Here is a 25,227-nt window from a genome sequence, read left to right as displayed (position 1 = left end):
GTGGACCTTCAGGAAGCAGTTCAAATCTTTGCAACCAAGAAGGCATGGAAAGCACCACTTTGATTATTCAAACTGATACAAATGCCAGTGTTTACTATGCAGACAAGAAAAGTTACATTTGCTGTTCAGGCATTTGAAAGTTAAGTATTACTTAAAATTTTTGAACAAGGCATTTTAAGTTGTTAGTTTTCCTTTATTGGGGTACATAGCAGAGCAGTACCATGAGTATAGTAGAACAGGAAGAAGGCAGAATTGAGACCTTTCAAAGTTTTGTCCCAAGCGAGGGGATATGGGGGCATCATTTGAGCTCCCCGCCTCAGGTGCCAAAACGTTGTGGACCGGTCCTGCAAATAGATGGATAGCAAGAAAGATGCTGAAACTGGAAAAAATTGGTTGTGTCCACTTCTGGCCACAATTGCTATGGTGTCTCTGAATTCCACAACATTCAATAGCTAGTTAGGCCAAGATTTTCAGAAGTGACTAGTGATTTTTAGGTATTGCGTGTTCAGTGTGCCAAAATTGACACATCTGATTTTCAGAAAGTTCTGAGCACTTACTTTCGGTAATGGTTAAAGTCACTGTCAATTTAAATCAATACTATTAGGATATTGAAGTTTTTAAAAAAAATTGAAATCCAGAAAATTGTCATTTTTCAAAAAATCCTTAATTGCAGAAAGTGTGAAAATATTCATTTAAGTTTCAATTACCAACTTAAAGTATACCTACTGATCCTAATTACTATCCCCCATTTTGCTGTCAACTACAAGTCACAGACTGCCATTATTGCACTAAAATACTTTACACACTGTCCTGTAGTACTGAAAAATGGAAATCCTCTTGCTAACTAGAGACCAGTGACCAGATTTTCCTGTGCTTTCATGGTACAGGTCAAAGACCACATCTCAGTGCTAGTGTTGGAACCTTAACTTAGTCTGCCTAGAAATTCTGATATTTAGGTTTTTGAAATGCAGCAAACTTTCAAACAAACACACACTTATAATGTATGGATATAAACATACTACTGATGTTTTAAATTAATAGATATGTTTCATTCTACAACATTAACTATAATCTTGGTAACACTTCACCATAATATTAATTGTGTTCTTGTCTGGGAATAAATCTTAAATAGCAGTTCCTTGCCTCATCATTATGTGGCATGTGGTTGAGAACTACGGGAGGAACTGTGGGCAGGACTTTGAGAACTTTAAATAGCTGCAAATGCATTGAGAAGCTGGTAGAGTTACTCATTGTCTTTGTTCTGCCATCTTTTTCAATCGTACACCACAGTTATGTCTGCCCTTCTGCTTTATACTTCATATGATATGGCAGAAGAGGGAGAAAAATGAGAAAAAGTGAATGTCCAGAATAATAATGATTCCTCACATTTATATAATGCTGTTCATCCCAAAGTATTCAAAAATGCTTTGCAGACAATATTTAGACCATTTCACCCATCAGTGAATTTCAGTTGCCCCCTGAATGTTTTTCTGCTGGCCTAAATTAGCAGAGCAACATTGAAATCAATTGGTGCTCTGCACATTTTTAGCAGCAGAGAAATTGACCAAGTATGTGTATATACAGACAGATATATAGGTATGAAGCAACCATGGAATCACACTCCACCCAACACACAAAATTCTAGCTCCTGCTGGCTAGTTATATCAGCAAATATATAATCAAATCCTTGTGTGCCAATTGCTGCCCCAGCATGGGCCCCGCAGCAAGGTGGGTTGGGATAGGGATAGGGATACAGGATGGAAGAGCCAAAGCACAGTTCAGAAATAGTTTTGGTTTTCTCAGAACTTTCCCAGAACGTTCCGCCAGCATTGGACTATTTCAGCTCTTTGGTAAGAGACCCTCTGCTACCACTCTCAAAATAGTTTCCAGCTTCTGCAGAACTGTGCAGTCAGGCTTAAAAAACCACATCTCCTTCTTTACCCTGGGATCAGCGAGAACTACTCAGCAAGCCACCACCTGTTCTATTTTTTTGAATGATACTTCGATGCCTTGACGATGAATGTATAATAGATAGATTGAGCTGCAATCACAAGGTTCTATTACACTCACTACTACTGATCTCCACTCGCTCTTTGGTTAAACAACAGTCTGATTGTGAATATTGATCATTCACAATCTTTTGTCTGGCTCTCTGTGTAGTTGCCAGAGAGTCCTGCTGATTCCATGTCTCGGTGTATGGATTTTTTATGCTGAGTTTCAGCATTAGTGTTTCTCGTCTCTTGGGAGTAATCTTTAGTCTTTTGATGCCTGGGCTGGTGCATGTCACATTACTGCTTGTAGAACGCCTCATCCTTGAGTATGAGCATAGTAGCATCCTTGGCCATGTTTCTTGTAAGGATTCAGAGCACTCTGGATCACTTGGTAAACTGAGCCCAAGCAAACAATAGAGTTGTAATATGGCTAAATGTAAATGAATACATCTAGGAACAAAGAAGGTAGGCCATACTTACAGAATGGGGGACTCTATCCTGGGAAGCAGTGATTCTGAAAAAAATGTGGCAGTCGTGGTGGATCATCAGCTGAACATGAGCTCCCGTTGTAGCCAAAAGATCTAATGAAATCATGAGATTCATAAATAGGGGAATCTCGAAGAGAAGTAGAGAGGTGATTTTACCTTTGTTTTTGGCATTGGAGTGACCACTGCTGGAATACTGTGCCCAGTTCTGGTATCCTCATTTAAGAAAGATGTTGATAGATTGGGTCACACCTCCCCCACTTACAAAGCTGCAGGAGGGTTAGCCATTGGCTGACCAGCAGGTAGCAGGTCAGACCTCGTTTCCTGGACAGGGCATCTGCCGCCATATTTTATTTTCTGTTTATATAGGAAGAAACCTGTTTTGTCACCTTTGTCAGTTTATAGTCTCCAGGACATAATGCCAGAGAGCATCCCTAATTTCACCTACAGTGTTGTTACAAACATTTCACAGTAACATTAATGACCAGTGTGTTATCAGCTGTCAAATAATATATTACATGCCACCTTTTATATAAATTTCATGATATCAGTGTGAGACAAGAGTTGGTGACAAGAGTTACTAACACAGCGTAGTGTCAAATGGGCATCTGTGGCATGCTGACTTGCTTAAGGTCTAAGTGTCTACATTTATAGTGGGCTCTTCAATCTAGCAGAGAAAAGTATAACATGATCTAATAGCTGGAATGAGAAGCTAGAGAAATTCAGACTGGAAATAAGGTGTACATTTTTGACAGTGAGGGTAATTAACTATTGGAACCACTTCCCAAGGGTCATGGTGGATTCATCATTTCATGGCCATTTTAAAATCAAGATTGGATGTTTTTCCTAAAAGATCTGTTCTAGGAATTTGTTGGGGGAAGTTGTTAGTCTGTGTTATACAGGAGGTCAGACTGGATCATAAAGGTCCCTTCTGGCCTTGGACTCTATAAATTACCCAGTTGAATCCTTTCATGTTTGCTAAATTTGACCAATGCCCCCCAATGCATTTTCAGCTGACTTACTAGTTGCAACAAAAAAAAAAGAAAAAGAAATAAAATCTCCCAGCTGTAGTCATAAATCACTAAAGCCAACTTCATGTGTGTATGTAGTTAACATTTTCAGTGTACTGTATCATCTCTAGTGGGACACATTTGTGGTTCTGTCAAAAATAATTTGCTTAACACTGGTGCTCTCCTATTCGAGAGAAACATGGGGTATGTCTACACTATGAAATTAGGTTGATTTTATAGAAATCGATTTTATACAGTCGATTGCGTATGTCCCCACTAAGCGCATTAAATTAGCAGAGTGTGTCCTCACTACCATGGCTAGCATCGACTTACAGAGCAGTGCACTGTGGGTAGCTTTCCCACAGTTCCCACAGTCTCCGCTGCCCATTGGAATTCTGGGTTAAGCTTCCAATGCCTGATGGGGCAAAAACATTGTCACGGGTGGTTTTGGGTACATGTCGCCAGGCGCCCCTCCCTCCGTGAAAGCAACGGCAGACAATCGTTTCACACCTTAGGTATCAGAGGGGTAGCCTTGTTAGTCTGGATCTGTAAAAAGCAACAGAGAGTCCTGTGGCACCTTTAAGACTAACAGATGTGTTGGAGCATAAGCTTTCATGGGTGAATGCCCACTTTGTCGGATGCATGCAGATGCCATACCATGGCAAGTATGGAGCCTGCTCAGCTCACCGTCACCGCTGTTGTTGTGAGCATTGTAAACACCTCGCGCATTATACTGGAGTATATGCAGAACCGGGCTAAGAGACACCAGCACGAGGATGATTTTGATGAGGACATGGACACAGACGTTCCTGAAAGCACGGGCTGTGGCAATTGGGACATCATGGCTGCAGTGGGGCTGGTTGATACAGTGGAACGCCGATTCTGGGCCAGGCAAACAAGCACAGACTGGTGGGACCACATAGTGTTGCAGATATGGGATGATTCACAGCAGCTGTGAAAATTTCGCATGCGTAAGGCCACATTCCTGGAATTCTGTGAGTTGCTTTCCCCCACCCTGAAGCGCAGGAATACAAAGATGAGAGCTGCCCTGACAGTTGCAAAGCGAGTGGCAATAGCCCTGTGGAAGCTTGCAATGCCTGACTGCTACCGGTCAGTTGAGAATCAATTTGGAGTGGGCAAGTCTACTGTGGGGGCTGCTGTGATCCAAGTAGCCAATGCAATCATTGACGTTCTGTTATCAAGTGTAGTGACTCAGGGAAATGTGCAGGTCATACTGGATGGCTTTGCTGCAATGGGGCTCCCTAAATGTGGTGGGGCGATAGACGGAATGCATATCCCCATCTTGGCACCAGACCACCTTGCCAACCAGTACGTGAACTGCAAGGGGTACTTCTCAATGGTGCTGCAAGCACTGGTGGATCACAAGGGATGTTTCACCGACATCCGCATGGGATGGCCGTGAAAAGTGCATGACACTCACATATTTAGGAACTCCGGGCTGTTCGAGCAGCTGCAAGAAGGGACTTACTTCCCAGACCAGAAAAATTACCATTGGATGTTGAAATGCCAATAGTTATCCTTGGGGACCCAGCCTACCCCTTGCTCCCATGGCTAATGAAGCCTTACACAGGCAGCCTGAACAGTAGTAAGGAGCAGTTCAACTATAGGCTGAGCAAGTGCAGAATGGTGGTAGAATGTGCCTTTGGACGTTTAAAAGCTCGCTGGCACTGTTTGCTGACTAGGTCAGACCTCAGCGCAACCAACATTCCCATTGTTATTGCTGCTTGCTGTGTGCTCCATAATATCTATGAGAGTAAGGGGGAGATGTTTATGGTGGGGTCGGAGGTTGAGGCAAATCGCCTGGTATCCGATTTTGAGCAGCCAGACACCAGGGCGATTAGATGAGCACAGCAAGGCGCGCTGATCATCAGAGAGCCTTTGAAAACCAGTTTCATGACTGACCAGGCTTCGGTGTGACAGTTGAGTGTGTTCTTCCTTGATGCAAACCTGCCCCTTTTGTTGATTTTAATTCCCTGTAAGACAACCACCCTCCCCCCTTCAAAATAAAGTAACTATTGTTTTGAACCCATGCATTCTTTCTTTATTAATTAAAAAGAAATGAGATAACGGACAAGGTAGCCCGGGTGGGGTGGGAGACGAGGGAAGGACAAGGCCAGTTTGTTTATTGTAGCCACACTAAAAATCAAACTGTTTGAATGACAGCTTTCTGTTGCTTGGGCCATCCTCTGGAGTGGAGTGGCTGGGTGCCCGGAGCCTCCCCCGCGTTTTTGGGCATCTGGGTGAGGCGGATATGGAACTTGGGGAGGAGGACATGCAGTTATACAGTGGATGCAGCGGGGGTCTGTACTCTTGTTGTCTTTCCTGCAGCTCCAACAGACACTTCATCATGTCCGTTTGCTCCTCCAACAGATGTTTCAGCATGTCCGTTTGCTCCCCCATTAGCCTCAGCATTGCATCCTGCCTCCACTCTTTGCGTTCACTTAATTCTTTCCTGGCCTCTGCCACTGAATGCCTCCATGCATTAAGCTGTGCCCTATCAGTGCAGGAGGGCTGCATGACCTTGGAAAACATGTCATTGCGAGTGCGTTTTTTTCGCCGCCTAATCTGCGATAACTTCAGGGATGGAGATGATAGGGGGAGCGTAGAAACATTTGCACCTGGGAGGAGATAAAAAGGGAGAGTAAAATTTAAGATGATACATTTCTGAGAACAAAAGGGAGGCTCTTTCACAGTGAATCAAGCAATTCACAGCAGACAGCACATGTGCTTTAGGTACAAGGTCACATTTTGCCTTTTATATTGAGCGCCTGCTGGTATGGTGACACATCACACACGGCTGGGCAACAGAATGCAGTTTCCAGGCAGCCATGGTAAGCCTTTTGGTACACGGGGTTGGCTTCTAATGCCTTCATAACATGTGGAATGTTTTCAAACTGCAGCGCCTTCTTTTCCCAGAGTAAGCAATGGGTTGGGTTTCACATTTAAAAGGAGAGACTGCAGTTTTTGGGTGGATGTGCAGCCCACACCTACCCCCACTCCACAACGAGGCTATTCTCTGGGCTGATCACTTCTCCCCTCCCCCGCCATATGGCTATTCTCCGGGATGAGCCCTTCACCCCTCCCCTCCACCACGTGGCTATTATCTGGGATGATCCCTTTTAGCCAAGCACAAACAGCCCAGCATGAACAGGGTCCTTTTACTGTTCCCTTACAAAAATTCCCCTATTTCAACCAGATGACCATGAACGATATCACTCTTCTGAGCCTAACGCAGAAAGATATAGATCTAATATTGCTTGAATGCGACCAAAACCCAGGACCATTCACTGCCATGCTTTGTGCTGCAATGATTCCAGAATATTTGCTACTGGCTTGGCATGGTAAAGTGTCCTACCATGGAGGACAAAATAAAGCAGCCCTCCCCAGAAACCTTCTGCAAAGACTTTCAGAGTACCTCCAGTAGAGCTTCATGGAGCTGTCCCTGGAGCATTCCCGCTCCATCCCCAGACATGTGAACAGACTTTTCCAGTAGCTGTACTGGCCGCGAATGCATCCCAATTCTTCAGGGCAAATCAAACATTAAACACTATTGCTTTTAAATCCTATACTGTAGTTACAAATGTGCACTCACCAGAGGTGCCTTCTCCAGCTTCAGGATCGGGGATCCTGCTTGGGAGGTATTGGCTCCAGGGTGATGAAAAGGTCCTGGCTACCGGGGAGAACAGAGTCGCCGCTTGCCTGCTACGCATTCTCCTCCTCCTCCTCTTCCTCATCCATAAAATCCTCCTCCCTGTTGCGTGAGACTCCCCCCTTGCAGGTGTCCACGGACAGTGGTGGGATAGTGGTAGGGTCCCCCCTAGAATGCCATGCAGCTGATCATAGAAGCTGCATGTATGGGGCTCTGACTTGGAGTGACCGTTTGCCTCCTTTGTCTTTTGGTAGGCTTGCCTGAGCTCTCTAACTTTCATGCGGCACTGCTGTGTGTCCCTGTTGTAGCCTCTGTCCACTATGCCCTGTGCAATTTTGGCATATATATTTGCATTTCTTCTTTTTGATCGGAATTTGGCCTGCACAGATGCTTCTCCCCATAGAGCAATCAGATCCAGTGTCTCCCTTTCGGTCCATGCTGGAGCTCGTTTGTGATTCTGGGGGAACTGCATGGTCACCTGTGCTGCTGAGTTTGCCACGCTGACCAAACAGGAAATGAAATTCAAAAGTTCCCAGGGCTTTTCCTGTGTACCTGGCTAGTGCATTGGAGTTGAAAGTGCTGTCCAGAGCGGTCACAATGGAGCACTCTGGGATAGTTCCTGGAGGCCAATACGATCGATTTGCGTCCACACTACCCCAAATTCGACCCAGCAAGGTCAACTTTAGCATTACTCCCCTCATCAGGGAGGAGTACTGAAATCAATTTTAAGAGCCCTTTAGGTCAACAGAACGGGGTTGATTGTGTGGACGCAGTCATTTTTAAATCGACCTAATGCGGCTAAATTCGACCTAACCCCATAGTGTAGACGAGGCCATGGTCCTACTCATCCAGTTCTCCATTGAGTACTCACTTGCATTAGTACAAAGAAAGTGCAATGTGCTACCATTCTGATGTTAGTGTTTTACACCTAATTTGCACTGATGTAATTGACTACACATGGTGTGGGGTAAACCCAGTATGTTTGACTATTCTTTGGAGGTGGTCTTTTAAGAGGGGATGTTGATAAGAAGGGTGATCAGTTGCACACATTTCACTGTATATTGCACAAACACATACCTGTCAGCGATTGTCTAGGTGTACTTAATCCTGCCTCAGTGCAGGGGGATGGACTGGATGTCTTCTTGAGGCCCCATCCAGACCTACATTTCTATGACTGAAGAAACAGTTTGGGGCCTGGCGCATTTCAGAGATGCGGGAAGAATGGGTGGAATAGAGCCCAATAAGTGACACTCCCATTTTGAGAGACACATTTATATCCTTGGGCATGGGAAGCAAAAACAATATGGCATTTTGGGAGATCTCCATATTGTGAATTTCCAGGAGAACTATTTGTTAGAAACCAGCCCTGCAGCAGCTAAACTGCCAAGTAACAAGGAAAATTCCTGTGGCATGTGAAGTGGTGGTTGAAATCTCTGATGCCACTACACTAGTGCTTGACTTTAAACGCTCAGAAGTGTGGGATGCTGAATCAGTGGGATGTAAGCCTGGAATGCCTCCTACACTGGATGTGGTTGTGGAGGCAGGACTGCACCTTTCAGAGAGCACTGGGGTATTCCCAGAGAATAGCTCCTGCGGCCACTTTGTACCAGCCTGTTGGTGCAAAGGAGCCCCAGGACCAGTATGAACGTGGCCCTTACTGCATATGAAAGACAGGGACTGACAGCACTGGCTAGAACTAGCCACAGTGGGGGTAGTGCTGAGTGCAAGTTTCTCAGCTCTGTTGATATGTAAAGGGACACAACATTGCACACAATCATGACAATTCCCCACCCTCCCTGCATACACAGTAGAGTTAGCCTTTTTTTTTTTTTTTTATTGCTAGACTGGCTCAAACAGCAGGAAAAGGGGGTTTAGGTTTTAAAACAGACAAACAGAATGCTGGATGCTGATGATTCCATGGCAGTTGAGAAGTGACCGTTGGTGAGATGGAGGAGAGAATAACAGAACAGCGTGCTGGCGAGATGTCTGTGCTGCAGGCCCTGCCCGTGGCAGAAGTGGCAACAGAGGAGGAAGAAGCCCGCCAAATACAATTTCACGAAAGGAAAAGAGAGGATGCCTTACAAAATGATGCCTTACTGGATCAAATAGGAGAGATACAGAGACTGAAGCCCTCTGGCTTAAAGCAAATGGAGATTGCTGACTGGAGCATGGAGGGGAGCCGTGCAGGACAGGAGAGCAAACGCTGGCCACCACAGAGACTCCTGTTGGGGGGGGAAAAACAGACCCAACATGTGTCTCTGGGTGAGCAACCAAAACATTATTAAACTGAGAACCTGCTTTCCCTGAGTTAATCTTGGAAACTGGGGGCGGGTCACAAGCACAAAGCTTTTGAAAACTGGGCTCTTTGGAAGACTGGGCAAGACCTCCAGGTGATATATCGGCCCATGCTCCTCAGTCCTGCTTAGTTTCTCTTGAGCAGCCTGCCAGGCAAGCTGAACACTGGGGGGTTTGTGGTGTGCCCTATCAAGAGACGAGGATGATCACACCAGAAACATTTGTGAAAGGCCAGTGCACTATAACCTCTTATGCCACCATGGTCCCCAGGGCAAATTATATAAGCAGCTTTTTCTGACTTAGTTTGGAACAGGGGCTGATCCCAAGCCCAATACTCCAAAATGTGAGTTTCTGATCCCTCACCGTGTCCCAATCAGTGGAACTGCAGTGAGAGGCCCCCAGGTTCCTGGAGAGACCGTTACTGAGGCACACCTGGAAAACAGGGAATGTGAGGAATGGGGCTGGAAGCAATGCAATCACATGGACAGAGCAGTGCACAGGATTTAGTAGAGTTCCACTTGTTCAACTTAACCTGCCTTCAGCTTCACTCTGCGCTAATGAAACAACACTCACAACCTCTTGCCCAGCCTCGCGAGCTTTCTACTGCTTTTGAATCTCAAAATCGTTCTGCAGCACTGACAGCTGCAGCAACCTGGCTTCACTGGAATAACACAAGGAAACTTGGCCCAACCAATGAGTGAGCTTCTTCACTTTTATTCTGTACATTTCCACACAAGTCACAATACAGAAAAGGTGTCCAAAAGTAATAGCAACTGGTAATTTCATTGTTTACAGGTTTCCCTTGCTTTCAGGTTAGCTCACATTTAAAACCTCTTTTTAGCAACACAGTGATCAAGATACTTTGTATAAATAGGAATTGCAAGAAAATTAGGGAAGAAAATACTTTGTCACTTTATTACAAAAAAAACCCCTTCCTCTTTCCCCCTGCCACCACCCTCCACTGCACCCTGATCCTTTGTTAAACACGTCACCTCACTGCTGTTTTGCCTGGATTCTGTCTGCCAGCTGGCACGTTCCTGGTGGTGCACAGCTCTGGGGCATTATGCAGTGGGGTCAGACAGCATAAAAGAGCCCTTTGTGATGTTTTTACAACTCCTGGAACAGATGTGGATTTGAATATAGGATATCTACAAATACTGGAACTCTGGATGCCCATGAAATGCTGGCTGAAGATGGATGGTTATGCCTTGGCTTTATTGTTTTATAAAGAGGAATAAAACTATTAGAAGACAATGGTCCAGATTCTGATTTTTTGTTACATTGGCATTAATCTGGAGTGACTTCACTGACTTCCATAGAGTAACTCCAGATTTATACAGATATAACTGAGATTGGAATTTGGCCCTCAGTCTTCGATTTATCACAGTCCCCTGACAGTGGTAAATGAACACCCACTATATTGCCTACTGGAAATCTCAGCCCTTTCACCATGACCACCACACCTCCCAATATCTCCTGGTTGTCTGATAAAACCCAAGTGTACTTTCACATTACATCAGTCTTGTCCCTTTTTGGAAAAGAGATATTCAATTCTCTGTGTTCCACTAATTACTATCCTCATTCTGGTTCATGTATCATCCCTCATTCCCTGGGTGGCAGGAGCATAAAAATCAACCCCCTAGGGTGGGTAGGCAGTTGAGAATGAATGCCATACATCCTTCTCCAGCAACCCTCTCAGGCTAACAGAAAGTTGCAGCACCAGGCTCCAGAGGGTGCAGCATCCAATACTCCTTGGCTAGAGGAAGGGATGCTGTGACCCCTTTGATGGTGGGGTAGAAACAACTGGGAGTGGGAGTTCTCAGACGTTTTCCCCTCCAAACCCCCAAAAAGAAACAGCCTGTGATCAGTGAACTCTTAATGCTTAGAAACACAGATGTTCAAGAGTTTGGCAAAACATATCTAGTGTGTCAACTGGGTGCGTGGAGGGAGAAGACCACCTGAATGCCCTAATTCAAAGGAAACATCACCTGAGTAAACATTTTAATATGCAATATTTTAAACATTGAAATCAAGCATGAAAAGTGCAAATCTCCTCTTCAGGAACTTGTCATCTTCCAACACTATTCTCTACATCAATTACACTAAGATAAAATAAAAACATAGAACAATGCTAATCCTCTTCCTTTAAAATGTGGCACCAAAAGAAGCAGGATATTAAATGGGACAAACTTTGCAAGGCACAATGAAGAACTGTAATAATGATTAATAATATGTAGCACTTACATAGCACTTTTAATCAATAAACCTCAAAGTGCTTTACCAAAGTGGATAAGAGTTATTATCCCCATTTTACAGATGGGGAAACTGAGGCACAGAGAGGTTAAGTGACTTGCCCAACATCACATTGTGAATCAATGGCAAAGATGGGAATAAAACCTAGCTCTCCTTATTCCCAGTCAATTGCCATATCTATTGGACCACAATGCCTCTCTATAAAGACATGCTGATTACTTATTATTTACTATAAATGCATTCTCAGTAATGTGGAATAACCCTGTAAACACGTGGTTATCTAGACTTAAATACACGAGGCACAAACATATAATTAACATGAGGATCAATTCCTATGTAAACTCTTTGGGGGTACTGTAGCTAAACCATGGGTCAAATCCACAAGTCCTTGCTCAGACAAAACTTCCACTGAGCTACTTGTGGACAGTCTTATAAAATGTCAGCAATCCCTATAGACACGGCATTCTCATAAACATATAATAAGAGTTTCATGACTATTTAGATGAGTGTTTTTGTCCATATCAAACAATTTGTGCCCATGATGTGAGATATTTAATGTGGTGCAAAGCAGAAAATTCATTGCATCTCTAAAGCTGTGCAGAAGCAAAGTATTAGATTTAAAAAAATACTAAACAAAACAAAAAACCTGTCATTTGCAGCAATAAGGTTTATTCACTGACTAAAAGGCAATACTGAAATTCCATAGATAGTTGGAAAGTTTGCCCAGTGGGTATGGAAGCCCAGCCCTCAAAATTCACCTCTTACCAGGCTGAAGATTTCCCATCGTTAAGTCAGGAAAGGGTTACAATCAGGTGCCTCACATGAACAAGTTTTCTGGTGGTCTGTTTACAGTCACTAATATAAGCTGGAGAACATTAGTGCACACTCCATCTCGGACCAAGCAGCCAAAGGTAGCTCTCCACCTTGCTGAGCTTCAGGGAGTGATTTGCTACGAGTTGTATTACAATGACAAACATTTACAAGTTATAGCCTCCTTTAGGAAGGTACTTTAACCTCTGGCTATTCAATTTTCCATCAGAAGAGGGGGTAATGCAGAATGCTCAACTCCTGGTGGTGGAAGATGTCACTGGAGTGCCAACATTTACAAGGGAGAATTCAGAGCTGTGGGGTTGGGAGAGAACTAGGTGCAAAACCTCCTCGGCCAGAAGAGGTTTCCCTATTACCAGGGAAAGTAGAAAAGAAAATACGAGGATCTTGGAAGACCTCCCCAGAAAGGAGGGTGAGACAAAGACTTACTTGGAACTGTAGGTATTTAACTGAGGTATTTAAAGTGAGGCTCAAAGACATTTCCCTGTGGCATCTCTGGGATGGGGAGTCTCTGAAGAAAGGTCACTTCCCCCTGCAGCGTTGGTGCATGACATGTGTGTTTCTCTGCACATTTAGGACCCAGTTCTGTGAAGTCTTGATATAGCTCAGATAGAAAAACAATGATTAGACAGACTTCAGTGGGAGTTCAGAGTACTCAGCACCCTGCAGGAGCTGCTCAACATTTTGCAGGCTCAGCCTCTCCCTTCCTTTTCCCCAACACTGTTAAGTGATTTAAGGAGTCAGCAGTATGGCAGGGAACCATTCTGCAGAATGGATACTAGAGGTCCTTATAGGTCTTTTCCATCTCTCTATGATTCTGTGAGCTGCAGGATGAGCAGAGACAGGCCTTTCATCATACTGAGAAGCTTTTGAGAAAGGAAATGATTTGCAGGGGGAAGAAGAAAGTTGGGGCAGTTTGATAGCCCAACCAACCCCCGCTCACCCAAAAACTCCATGGCCATTTATCTTTTGGAAGAAGTTGGCACATCCTGCTAAACCTTCAAAGAGCAAAACAATTATTTGTCCTAGGCAAAGTTCTTCAGTGGGATAAAGTTGAGCGAGTGGAGGTGTCGCAGTCAGGGGAAAAACACGACTAATTGAGACTGCTTTTCATTTACTCTGCATTTAAGGTTAAAAGATGGACATATCACAACCAAAACCACAAGTGCAAACTATCCCCATAGTTTATGCTTCTGTCCTCATACACCTTAATCTTGACACATGATGGAAATTCTTCTGTTTCATTCCACCATTAGGGTCTGCTCTCTTGGCTTAAGAGCCCTGCCCATGAATGGTACCTCAGAGATCCACAGCTCTACTCATGCCAGGTCCTGACTACTCAGAAGTGCCCCAGGAAGGATTATCTAGCAGGAACCTCTCTGTGATGCTGGTCATGCAGAGGGGCACAGAGAAGGTAGAAGAGCACAGTATATAGAATCAGGAGGAACCTTTTCAGCACAAATAAAGTGAGCAGGAGGTAGGAAGGAGAGAAACAGCAGTATGTGGGGAATGACTGAATGGAAAGAAATCTGATGGAGGTAATAAAGGAAAGAGAAGGAAGAAGAAATGGGCATGGGCCGGAAGGCAAAGGGAGGAAAAGCAAAGAGCACCTGAGTTCAAAATAAGTCCACCTTAAATTACTTTCCATTCCCTGCCTGCTCCCTATCCCACCTTCTCTACAGGCTTGGGGACTGATGCATATCCCCAGAATGCCTTGCACAGAAGGAATGTTGCCATGGAAATGGCAAGCCCACAAGGAAGCACTGAACCACAATGGACCAATTGCTAGGTGCACATATAGGTCTGTTTCCTATTAAAACAGACACAAAAAACCTTCTCTCTGTGATCATGAAAAAAAAATGATGAAAAGTAACTGGAGAAGGGTGGGGGGTGGGGTATTCGCCTTTTTTTGTCTGCAGCAAGTGAGAAAAGTAGCAGTTTGTTTCAGGGTGGCATTGTCATCAATCTTTATGGGGGAGAAACTCCTTGGCAATGTGTGTGGGGGGAGAGGTGGGGGGAGGCAAATGTCCAAAGTTGACCATTGCCCAATTTACGGCTTTTCTTCAGTATTTGCAAAGATCTCAGGAGTTGAAAACAGAGAATTTCACGCATTTTTGGACTGCAAAGGCATAGACAAGCAGGAACTTTAGTCCCCCCCCTCCCAAAAAATAATTAGGGATTGCATTAATAAAGAAAGAAAACACTGAGCTCAGAACAGCAGCTCACTGTTCTCACTTTATTAAAAGTGGACAAATTTAGTCATGCTACAAAACTGCTCATTCCAGTGATATTCTACGGCTTATATTGTATTTTTTTAACTCTCACTCTTCTCTCCCCCCCAAAAAAAAAATTGTTGATGGACTTCAGCTGACATCCATCCTTCAGGGGGTCCTAATATGTACTGAATTTAACTTCTGCTCTAATTTCCCCACCCCCACCCCAAATATCATAGCACTCCATGGAATAAAACATACCCTAGAAAAATGAAACTGTCAATTAGAGTTATAGTAACCAGATAAGTAACTCCTATGTCTGGTATTTTCAGTACAAGAACGTCTTGTTTTTCTTAGTAACTATAACATTACTTCCTACAGATTAGATGGGAATCAGAAATGCATTAACCCCTTTCCCTCTAGACTGAAGGCTCTAGAGAAATATGATAATTAACAGACATTAAGGCAGTTAGAACCAGGATGCCCTTAAGCATATACTAAGGATTAAGTGTTACTATGGTTCATATATTAATTAAATTATTACTGTATGACACAACAGTTGTCATAGAATACTGGAATTTTGCAAATTCTGTGTTTATTGCAAATTAATAGATGCCCATTTTTATCTATTCAACTAATTTGTTATTAGACACTTCTTAGTTAAGTACTTTTTAATTATCAGTGCTGTGTAAGGGCCAGATATTGATACCTTACTCATATTGAGTAGACCTTTACTCCTCGAGTACTCTCACGGATGGGACTAATTGTGGAATCAGGTATTACTCAATGTGAGTAAGGATAACAGAATCTGGCTCTAATACAATAATTATATAATTAGTGATATATTACTTAAAGGAATGGTGTCTATTTCTTGTATTTTAGAACGTACATCTCCTTATTGTACATATGAAAGTTTGAGCTGCTAAATCATCGATAAATTATAATTACACAATTGTAATACAGTGCTCCCAGTTCAGCTTGTCTTTGTAAGATGATGGCAAGAAAATGGAAACCAATTGCTATAGAAAATATTTCAGAGTGAATTTTTTGTTCTCCCATTATTTTATCTCTGCCACGTCTGTTTTTCTTTGAAAAATATCTAGCCTTCAGGTCTTCACACTTCTCTGGGATTGGAGGATGTCCAACCATAATTGGATACATTTAAGTGGGCTAAAAATCAAATCTTTCACTGAACTATTGTTGTGTGCATGTTAAAACAAAGAACACTTGTTAAAAAGGACTCCTTCCTTTACCTCTCAAAGGACTCCAGATCTTGCATCTGGATGGGCATTATTAAAGCACATATAGAAGAGGAGTATGCTGGCTCCTTGCCTCCCTCTTGCTAGCTCGATAGATGTGCCCTCTGTGGGAGACTCTTCTCTTTTTACCGTGCAAGAAATGAAGACTTCACCGAGGGCTGGAATATATCAGTTTATAGAAAAGGTTGGCTATAAGATGCAACCTGATTGCTTTATGAAGTGAGATTATCCAGCACTTAGTCTGCCTAATCATCAGAGGCTTGATCCTGTGTGCATTGAAGTCAAATGCAATTACTTTCCTGGGGCAGGATCAGGCCTGAGGGAGGGATTTTTTCCTGCCACTATGGCAGCCCTTAGCCAGCAGGGTGAAAATTCCTCTGACACATGCATTGCATAGGACAGCCATAGGCTTCTCTCTGCAGGCCCCATCACAAACCCTAATGTAGGAGGCATGCCAGAGGCAGGAGGGGAGTCCCTCTAGCTCATGCAGCTACAGAAATTCTCAGCAACTGCAGGCTACAAAGCAGCCCATAGACAGACCAGGGAAAGAGTGCTGTAACTTATAATAGCCAGTCATTGGTCTAAATTACTGTGGAAGCCATGGGAGAGCAGCTTAAAGCTACCTTTAAGATCCTTCCCCCTACTCAGCAGAGCCTTCCATTTGCACTTCCTGGTGGAGTTACAACACAGAATCTCAAGAAGCTTTTCCTAACATTTAAAAGTCTAGACTTAGATGTGCCACTGTGAAATAATTTTTGGCACATTATTGGACCTACTTTAAAATCCACTGTAGTGTGGTGGGGAGCTCCTCCAGATTTTAAATATGTGTTTAAAAAGCAATTGCCCATTCTATTACTAAGAAATCAAAAAGAGAAGACACCCACTAGTTTGAATCCTGTAACATTGTTTGATCTGTTTCAGAGGCAGCCAGCAAGGCATGAATTTACTAACAAACTGTTCCCAGAAATGCTGCAGTACTAAAGACACTCCTGGATGATGCTTTTGACAAACAAGGAAGTTAACAACCTATTGCCAGGTTGGCTTGTGTTCCCAGAGAAAAAGGAGGGAAATGTACCATTTAACAAATAGGAAAGATCAAACACAATGCAGGAAGAAATCCTATTCTCAAAGCGCTAAGGGAGCTGTTACAGACAATGGAAAGTAAAACCTTAAACATCAAATTTACAAAGTGCTTGGCCATGTCCCTTTATTCTGACCAAAACCAGAGGTAAAAATGGGGAGAGAGAAAATTATGAACTTCAGAGGAATCAGCACAAGGAACCATTTTAGCAGTGCAGTGCCACGCATGGACAGGACTACTGGACAGAATTTCTCTAAGTGTCTTCAAGGCATCCAAATATCCAGCATGCCTATATACTCATTGAATGTCATTACATATGTGAAAGCCCCAGGGAGCTTAAGGCTACCAATTTACCTGCTCGCTTAATACTTTTTGCCAGTTCTTCTCACTATGAATTTGATGCATTGGAACTATCAACACGTAGGTGCACCCAAGTGCAGCATCTGGGATAGCTGAATAGAAAATAGCAGCTGGTAAGCCACCATCTATGTAAGACCTGATGTGTTGATGCTATTCATTACAATTCATGTCACTGTAACAATGAAACAGCAAAGTTGAAGAGAGACGTGAGTAAAAGGGGTGATTTAAAAGCCCAAACAAACCTACCAGAACTAAATGCAACACACCACCACAAAACTGTGTGCTCACTTGTTCATCCAAATTAGCACCAGCTACACATATACAATTGTGAAGATCAATGGCAACAAAACATTTATTTTGTTCTATTTTCTTTATGTATCTGGTGCTCTAATGGCCCCTCTTTGTGCATTACAGAACTACCCATGAACAGTTCAAAACCCAGGCTACAGAACTGTGAATTGATATGGAATGATTCCATTGTTGTTGTTTTCACATTTGGGAGATACAAAGGTGAGGGGTGTCAGCATAAGAATCTAGACAGACAGATCTCAAACTGTGAGATGGCCCCTAAAGCTCAGCCTGGCTATCACAAATTTGTTCAGAGTGAGCATACAATTACGGAGACATTTTCACTGACTATTGCTGATGCTATACCCATATGTACAACACCCACTAAATACAGGGGGCTGAGGGGTATTTTATATTGAACTTCCGTTTTATAACCAAGAGCTGTAATTTCCTTGAAATCTACTGCTTGCCATGGCCGCCTTCTTCCTACAAGGTCAACAATGCCTGAGGGATGCTATAGTTACCCAGAACCTGGTCACGTTTTATCACATAATGTATATAGAGATATATATTTATAGAACATTGAGATATGCAATAACAAAAATAACTAATGTTGTTAAATAACAAAATTGTTTATTTCATTAACATTAAAAATATTTTCTGCCCCTCAGTTTCACTTTAAAATGGGACAGTGCAGCACTCAGAATGGAACAATCCAGGAGTTGCTACATTCTACATCAAGAACCCCTATAAGGCAGATTAACTAATAATATTCTACCAGTCCAGCAGCCTCAATGGTTGATCATCCCTAAATTCTTTACACTTCTAAAATAATAGCTCTATGGAAAAAATACCTGCAGTAAAGTTATTTTAATAAATTAAAGTGATTTAAATTTAATTTAAGTGAGTTTCCAGCCCCACACTAGAACTTGGGCACTGCCCAATGCATAGACTGCAATGCAGTGCTAGGATGGACACCAAAGCCTCAGATTCTATACACATGTATAATATTAAACTGATGCCCAGTCTGCTTGCTTCTGATAACTGTCCAGAATCAAGGATCCTGTGGCATTTGAAAGGAATAATCCCTACTAGGGTCCTAGCCCAACATTCCCTCTCTCAATGAAACAGGTTCTGATATCCCAGGCTGAGAGAGAGCCATTGCAGAGAATAAATATATGCTCTGTTTAGCTACATAATCAATATTCCCCCAGGATGTAACATGTTGTTTGTGACATGCATTGGCACACCTTGACCATTGACTATGTGAATGCCAAGTTCTGTTCTATTTTCAGTGCTGGGTTTTGTTTTGTTTTTTTTTTTATTTCCTCTCATCATATAGTAACTGCTTCCTACAGAGTTTTCAGAGTGAAAAACTTTCCAGAGGCACAATGGTGTCCTTCTAGTCATAGCATCATTTTCCAGCTGCAGGGAAAAATAGAAGGCCAGATTCTCATTTGGGATCCAGCTCCTTTAAACTGTATGAATGGCACAAGGCCGCAGATGCCAAGCTGAAAATTCTCCCTGCAGAGGGGAATTCTTAACTGATGTAAAAAGCCAGCTGCTGTGCCGACCATTTTCCCAGTTCTCAGGGCACATCATGGGAGAAGAGGAAAATTGGTGATGGGGAGGGGTGGAGCTCAACCCTGCTACAGTGATTCACAGCCACTGTATGGTTCCCTATGGACCACAACAAGCGGTCATAAGTTAGAGCAGTTTAATGGCTGCTCTAACTGATGTCTGGTCCTGGGCCAGGGAAGCTTGAGAATCAGGGAGCTATAACTGCCTCACTGACCATCATGACCCCATGCCCCAAGTGTACCTTGGCACAGGTCAGAATTTAGCCCAAGGTACCAGTCCCACTTCCTCCATTTCTCACATACAGAATGCACAACCAAAAGTGAAAAAGCTGCAAGCCTTTCCTCACAGTTGGGAAATAATGCCAGGACTGCAGTGACAGCACAAGGGGAGGGTTGTTTGTATGGAAGTTTCACACACAGAGAAATTTTACTCTGCTTTCTGTCCTTGTATGTATACACTGGCCCTCCATGGAAACCCCTGAATGAGTAACCAAGGGAAGAATTTAGCCTTAATCTTTTGTTTTTAAATTAGAAAAATAAAGTGAATAGAGAAAATAAGACAAAATACATTTCATGTCGCCATTGATCTGTAGATTACAAATATAATATAATCTTCTTTCAGCGGAAGAAATACTGAACAATATTTTGCTCACATTGAATAGAGCTTTGAAAACAAGATAAATGAAAAGGCTTATTATTCAGCTCCCCCTCCTCTGCCAAAAGACTCACTTGTTTAAAAAAAAAAAAGTGGAGAGAAAAATTCACCAGAATCACATCAATTTCATCCCCACAACTGCTATTAAAGGAAGAAAAACTTATCTGAAGAATGACCTGATGGGTTTTCCTGGGTTCAAAACTGTACACCAATCCTGTTTAGCACCAACCATCAAAAACCTACACCTTGCAAATGCATGTGAAAAAAGAGACAGAATTGGATCTTCAATTACAAACAGTGTTGGAATTATTATCCCAGGATTGAGCCTTGACAGTTCTCATGGGGGTAGTCAGACTAAGGAAAAGGGCAAGCCCCCTTAATTCTGACAGCTGAATTCCATAAGTGATAGAAAACCTTAACATGAACACTCTATGTATATGTGAGTATGTTTGGGGTGCGGATGATTCCTCTGTTTGATGGTGGTATTCTTTGGGTCAGGAAAGTAAGGAGCAGAATAAAGAAACCATGACTACATGCCTGACAACAGCTAAGCAATATGTTTTTAACCCTATGGTGTGCAATGAGAGGCTAATGGTTGACATTTGTCTTCTTTTGAATAGGATAATCTCTCTCTTTTAAAGCTTTGTTCCAAATCCCTCTTGGAATCTGCCCATCTGTTTGCATTGTATTTTATTATTTTAAAAATGTCTAATGTGGTGCTCATCCTCTTGTTAATATCAGCAAGCCTTGACAGACAGCTGATGCTTTACATTTGGTTTCTATGACTGTAAGAGTCAATAAGTCAAAGTGGCAGCGCTAGTAAGTCAGTCAACCACAACTGCATCCATCATACTCTGATCTCTCCCTATCTTAAAAACACAACTTGACAGAAGCCCCAAATGGCTAATTATAGGCAGGATTCAGACCTGAGCAGAATCAGTCTGTCATTATCAGCAGAGTGGCGACATGAGACATCTTATTGGTTACTGTGTGGTCTGTCAGAAGACAACACAAAATGTCACACAGCAACTCCCTTCCACTCAAATATCATTTTATGAGGACACCTTTAAGATATATTCAGAGACAGATAGAAGGCTAGCTCTTGTCAGTGCTGTAAAGCTAGCTGGATCCAGCACCCCATAGAACAGGGCAGTAGAAAGAATTTGTTCCAAAAAAGAGAAAAAAACTCCCTGGCAATTAAACACTGAGAATTCAACTTCCGAGGGAACAGTAGGTGAAGACTCAACAGGTTCAAAAGTCATTTTTTTTCCTAAGGGCATCCAGAGCTCCTCAAAGTCTTGCCTATCACCTGTCCATTTGTGAAGAATTAATACAGAGATAACAGATATTATTTAATTGGTGACAAATGAGTAGGATGGGAGAGGAAGGAATGTAGGGCACTGTAGGAATGGAGGAAGGGGTTGGTTGGGTTTATTAATGTCCAAGTTAGTTTGGTTTTTTTCCTCCCTTTTTCTTTTTTTAAATAAATTGTACAGATGAACATGGGAGAAGTTCATGCTACTTGCTGGAAGCAGTAAGGGTAAATTTCCATGGTCCATGGATTCCACAGACCTTTGAGTGTTTCACCTCATCCCCAATGGGCCATCACATGGGAACACAACAGTTCTGTGGCAAGACTCATTAGCCCTTAGAAACTGGTGGCATGTCCTCAGATATTTTGCATGAGAGCGAGAGACACGTTGATTCCATCAGCTTCTTCCTCATACAATGCCTGAGTGTCTCAGGTGCAGCCTTGTTATTTCCTAGGGTTCTCTTCCCCTTCACGGACATCAAACTGCAGTCTCCAGGTCCTCATGGGAAACCATCTGGTAATTCTGACGACTTTCCAGGTAGGAGGCCAGATCTGAGTCCCCAGCTTGCTGAGCCTTGTCTCTAGGTGTCTGACCCTACAATGAAGGGACACAGATAGAAAGCCTTACACATACATTTTTAGAAGACAAAATTAATTTATGTCCCACAGAAGGTAACACTAGAAGTATAGAAAGAAAATTCTGAAGCAGAAATGTGAAGAGGCAGCTTGACTGGTGTCAAGTTAAGGTTCTCCATGAGAATTATTTAATTTTACTATATGCATGGCTCCTGGGACTGGTGTCTTGCTGCCAGGCTTCCTCCTACTTAAAGTCTTTACCAGATTTAGAATAAACCCTTCAATTTTACAAGAGACTGTGTGGTTTGCAGTCGCTGACAAATAGTAAATAGACACCAAAATAGATTTAGCAGAGTTCCCATACAATGGCTGGACATACTGTGTGTGCATACCATACAGTACTGTAGCTGAGGCATGAAAAGAAACCCATAGAGACCATAGGCAACAACTATCAAGTGTGTGAAGAGAAAGGCTCCCAATATCGGAGTCTGTAGAAGCCATGTTGAGCTGGCCTCAGTTGATAATCACTCTTTAGGGCATCTTACTGCTATCAAGTTATTTTAAGGTTGCTATAACCTAAAACCAGGAATCTGGAACATCAAACTTTGAAAAATATTGAATTTTAATGTTCCTACATTAATAAACATAAGAACATCCCAGCCCCCCAGGAACATCAACATCCCTGGGTTGATAAAGACAGGCAGGTATCAGGCTAGTCAGTGTCCACTTGTCGGCATTTCAGCCTTTGCTGACAGTAGTATTCAGTACTATTGTCCAAAAGGAACAGATGAACCTTCTCTTCACAAGAGACTACTCTGCACCGCAAAATATGGTAATAATGTTTTTAAAACTTCATTTATCTGTAGAGAAGCAACAAACCTTGGATTCTGAATTCCTGAAGTCTAACTGCCTTTTTATCACACCTTTCAACCATTACCCATAGGTTGTCTGCTTTTACTAACTTCTTGCCAGAAGGGCAGCTTATGTAGCACCTTCCAAGGTGATTCTGGTCACCTGCAGACAGGTCAGCTGGGGTGATTAGACACCCTGGTACTCAGTGTAATGTGGCAGTGGCCCCTCCCTGTCCATGCTCAAGTTTATTTATGTTTGTGAACTTCTTGTGGATGTTTAGTCAAACAAACCAAAACAATGGTTGAATATTCCTAGCCTCTAATTTTGCCCATATGTTTTCCTCAAACTCAGACAGTCTCATTAGGTCTGTTCAATTTTGAGTTTACACTAAGAGGGTGGGGGAGATTGTGGTTGGTCTTGCATGAGTGGACAAAATGGAAAGTTGGGACACAGAAGGGGGTTAGCCATCCACTCAAAATAACTAGATCACAACCACAACATGCATAGTCACCATCAAATCAAACTAGGATTCCTAATCAGTGACCCATACATCTCTTTTTACAGTGCCCAGCGATGGTACTACTCTGCCCTGGATATGCCTCACTGACACTCCATTTGAGAAAACAGTTTCAGGACAGGTTATCACTATGGCAAAGATGACCCAGGTTGGGGATTTAACTGGGGTCTCTTGTGTTTGTTTAAATCATGACATTTTTCTAAATAAAATGCCATGTTTGAAAAGAAATGCTTTTGGAACATACAGAGGCCCTCAATAATGCAGACATCAGGGACAGATGCTGATTGGTCTCGCTCGTCTAAAGTGTTTTATAATTGGTTCATTTGGTTTGGTTACCTTGGAATCTGTATTTCTTAGAGATGCTCCCGCATCCACCAAGAGCTGGCAGATGCCACGATGGCGCTGGCAGGCCGCCTTGTGCAATGCTGTCTCACCCCTAAACCAAAGCAGAGGAAACTAGCAGTAAGTTAAAATGAAAAATGCAGCATTTCTGTGAAGCTCTCTTCTGTTATCCTTGGCATAGACATGTACACTTTCTCCCTCAGCTTGCATACCCTCCGGATCAGTAGAGCAACTTATAATGCACAGATGGAGATGGAGTACTTCCGGGTGGGTGGAGAAGGGAACAGGAACTGTTGCCTTCGTATCTTTCCTTCCTATTAGTACTCTTACAGAAACAGATCACCACATTCTGCTGGCTGCTGGAAGAGCAAGTTAGCTGCCTTTCTGTTAATTCACTGTAGGGTAAACAGTGGTGATTTTTTTCTATTATTTCCTACCCAAACTAAATATTGACACTTTGGCTCCTGCAAGCAGGAACAGATACATGGAAGTCAAAACTCCTGCCTGCCAAAGTCAGCGCTCGCACCATATTGTTGCCTGAGCCCGGATCCCCACCTCTTCCTGACCTCCATCAGTGAGTTAGTGTTCTAGTCCTCCACAGCTGGAGATCAGCATTCACTTTAAAGCTCTAAACCATTCTGATTTTCACAAGATGCGGAGACCGTCTCACAGTACCACTGCAGTTGAAGTAATCTTCCTCACATGATGAGGAAGAGGAGGAGAATGTGTGCTCTAGGTGGGAGTGGAGGGAGGCTCTGTTAGTGACAATATCAATCAGAGGGTGCCACTATACATCTATAAAAAATGAATGCCAAGAGCTATGCTCTAGCAGGGCAGATTTCACACATATACAGAGCCAGCAGAGAGGGGTGTGTGTGTGTGTGTGGGTGTGTGTGTTCTCAAAGGAATTTCAGACTCAACATACGGAGCGGGGCAAGTTGAAACATTGACTGGGTACCAGTGTGACAAATCTCTCCTAGCTGGGATTTGAACCAAAGATGCAGCACTAGATACCAACCGATTTCCAGCTGAGAACTAAGGGACAAATTCATGCCTGTGCTGGTGCTAGAGCTAGTGCAGGGACAGAAGGGAAGTGGTTTGCAACTCCCGTTTTCAGGATTAGACAGTGAATGGTTCAACCTATGGCAAAGGCTAGGGAAGCCCTGGATGCTGCCCTAACTTGCACCTCTGTTGCAATGGTCTTTTTGTACCATTGCATGGTGCAGAATCACTGGTGCATGGGAATGTTCCATGCACGCCTCTTCATGCCCTCTTCCAGCGTACTCTGGAACACTCCCTGCAGTGAAGACGTCTGTGGAGATGGGGCAGAGCTGGTTCTTTGCAGGGCACTGGCACCCGTGACAAAGCTATGCTTACCCTATTATGGCCCTTTTGTGACAGTTCAGTACAGATGGTGCAAAGGGGTTATAGATAGGGTGACTAGATAGCAAGTGTGAAAAATCAGGACAGAAGGTCTGGGGGGGGGTAATAGGCACCTATATAAGACAAAGTCCCAAATATTGGGACTGTCCCTATAAAATCGGTACATCTGATCACCCTAATCATAGAACAGCTGTGGTTTAACCCTATAAAGTCCAAAATGGTTTGGGTTCTGACTATTTGAGATAAAATTCTTCTCAGCTTGTGGGAGGGCATTGTC

At 43.0% G+C, this 25,227-nt stretch overlaps 1 protein-coding gene across 3 annotated transcripts in view; it reads right to left on the bottom strand.

Annotated features, from left to right (window-relative positions):
• Nucleotides 1–12,252: 12,252 nt before the first annotated feature.
• The window catches only part of DGKI (diacylglycerol kinase iota), a 247,631-nt gene continuing 234,656 nt past the window's right edge, over nt 12,253–25,227 (bottom strand). For all 3 annotated transcript variants that reach the window (XM_034779724.1, XM_034779732.1, XM_034779740.1), the window contains 2 exons: nt 23,562–23,661; nt 12,253–21,875 (listed from right to left, as the gene is read on the bottom strand). In XM_034779724.1, coding sequence (XP_034635615.1) covers nt 21,759–21,875; nt 23,562–23,661 — 217 coding nt within the window. In that variant the 3' untranslated portion in view covers nt 12,253–21,758. The remainder of the gene's footprint in view (nt 21,876–23,561; nt 23,662–25,227) is intronic.

This window comes from Trachemys scripta, chromosome 1 (assembly GCF_013100865.1).
Source record: "Trachemys scripta elegans isolate TJP31775 chromosome 1, CAS_Tse_1.0, whole genome shotgun sequence".
Classification (NCBI taxonomy): Eukaryota; Metazoa; Chordata; order Testudines; family Emydidae; genus Trachemys; species Trachemys scripta.
This window is presented reverse-complemented; position numbering and strand designations above follow the sequence as displayed.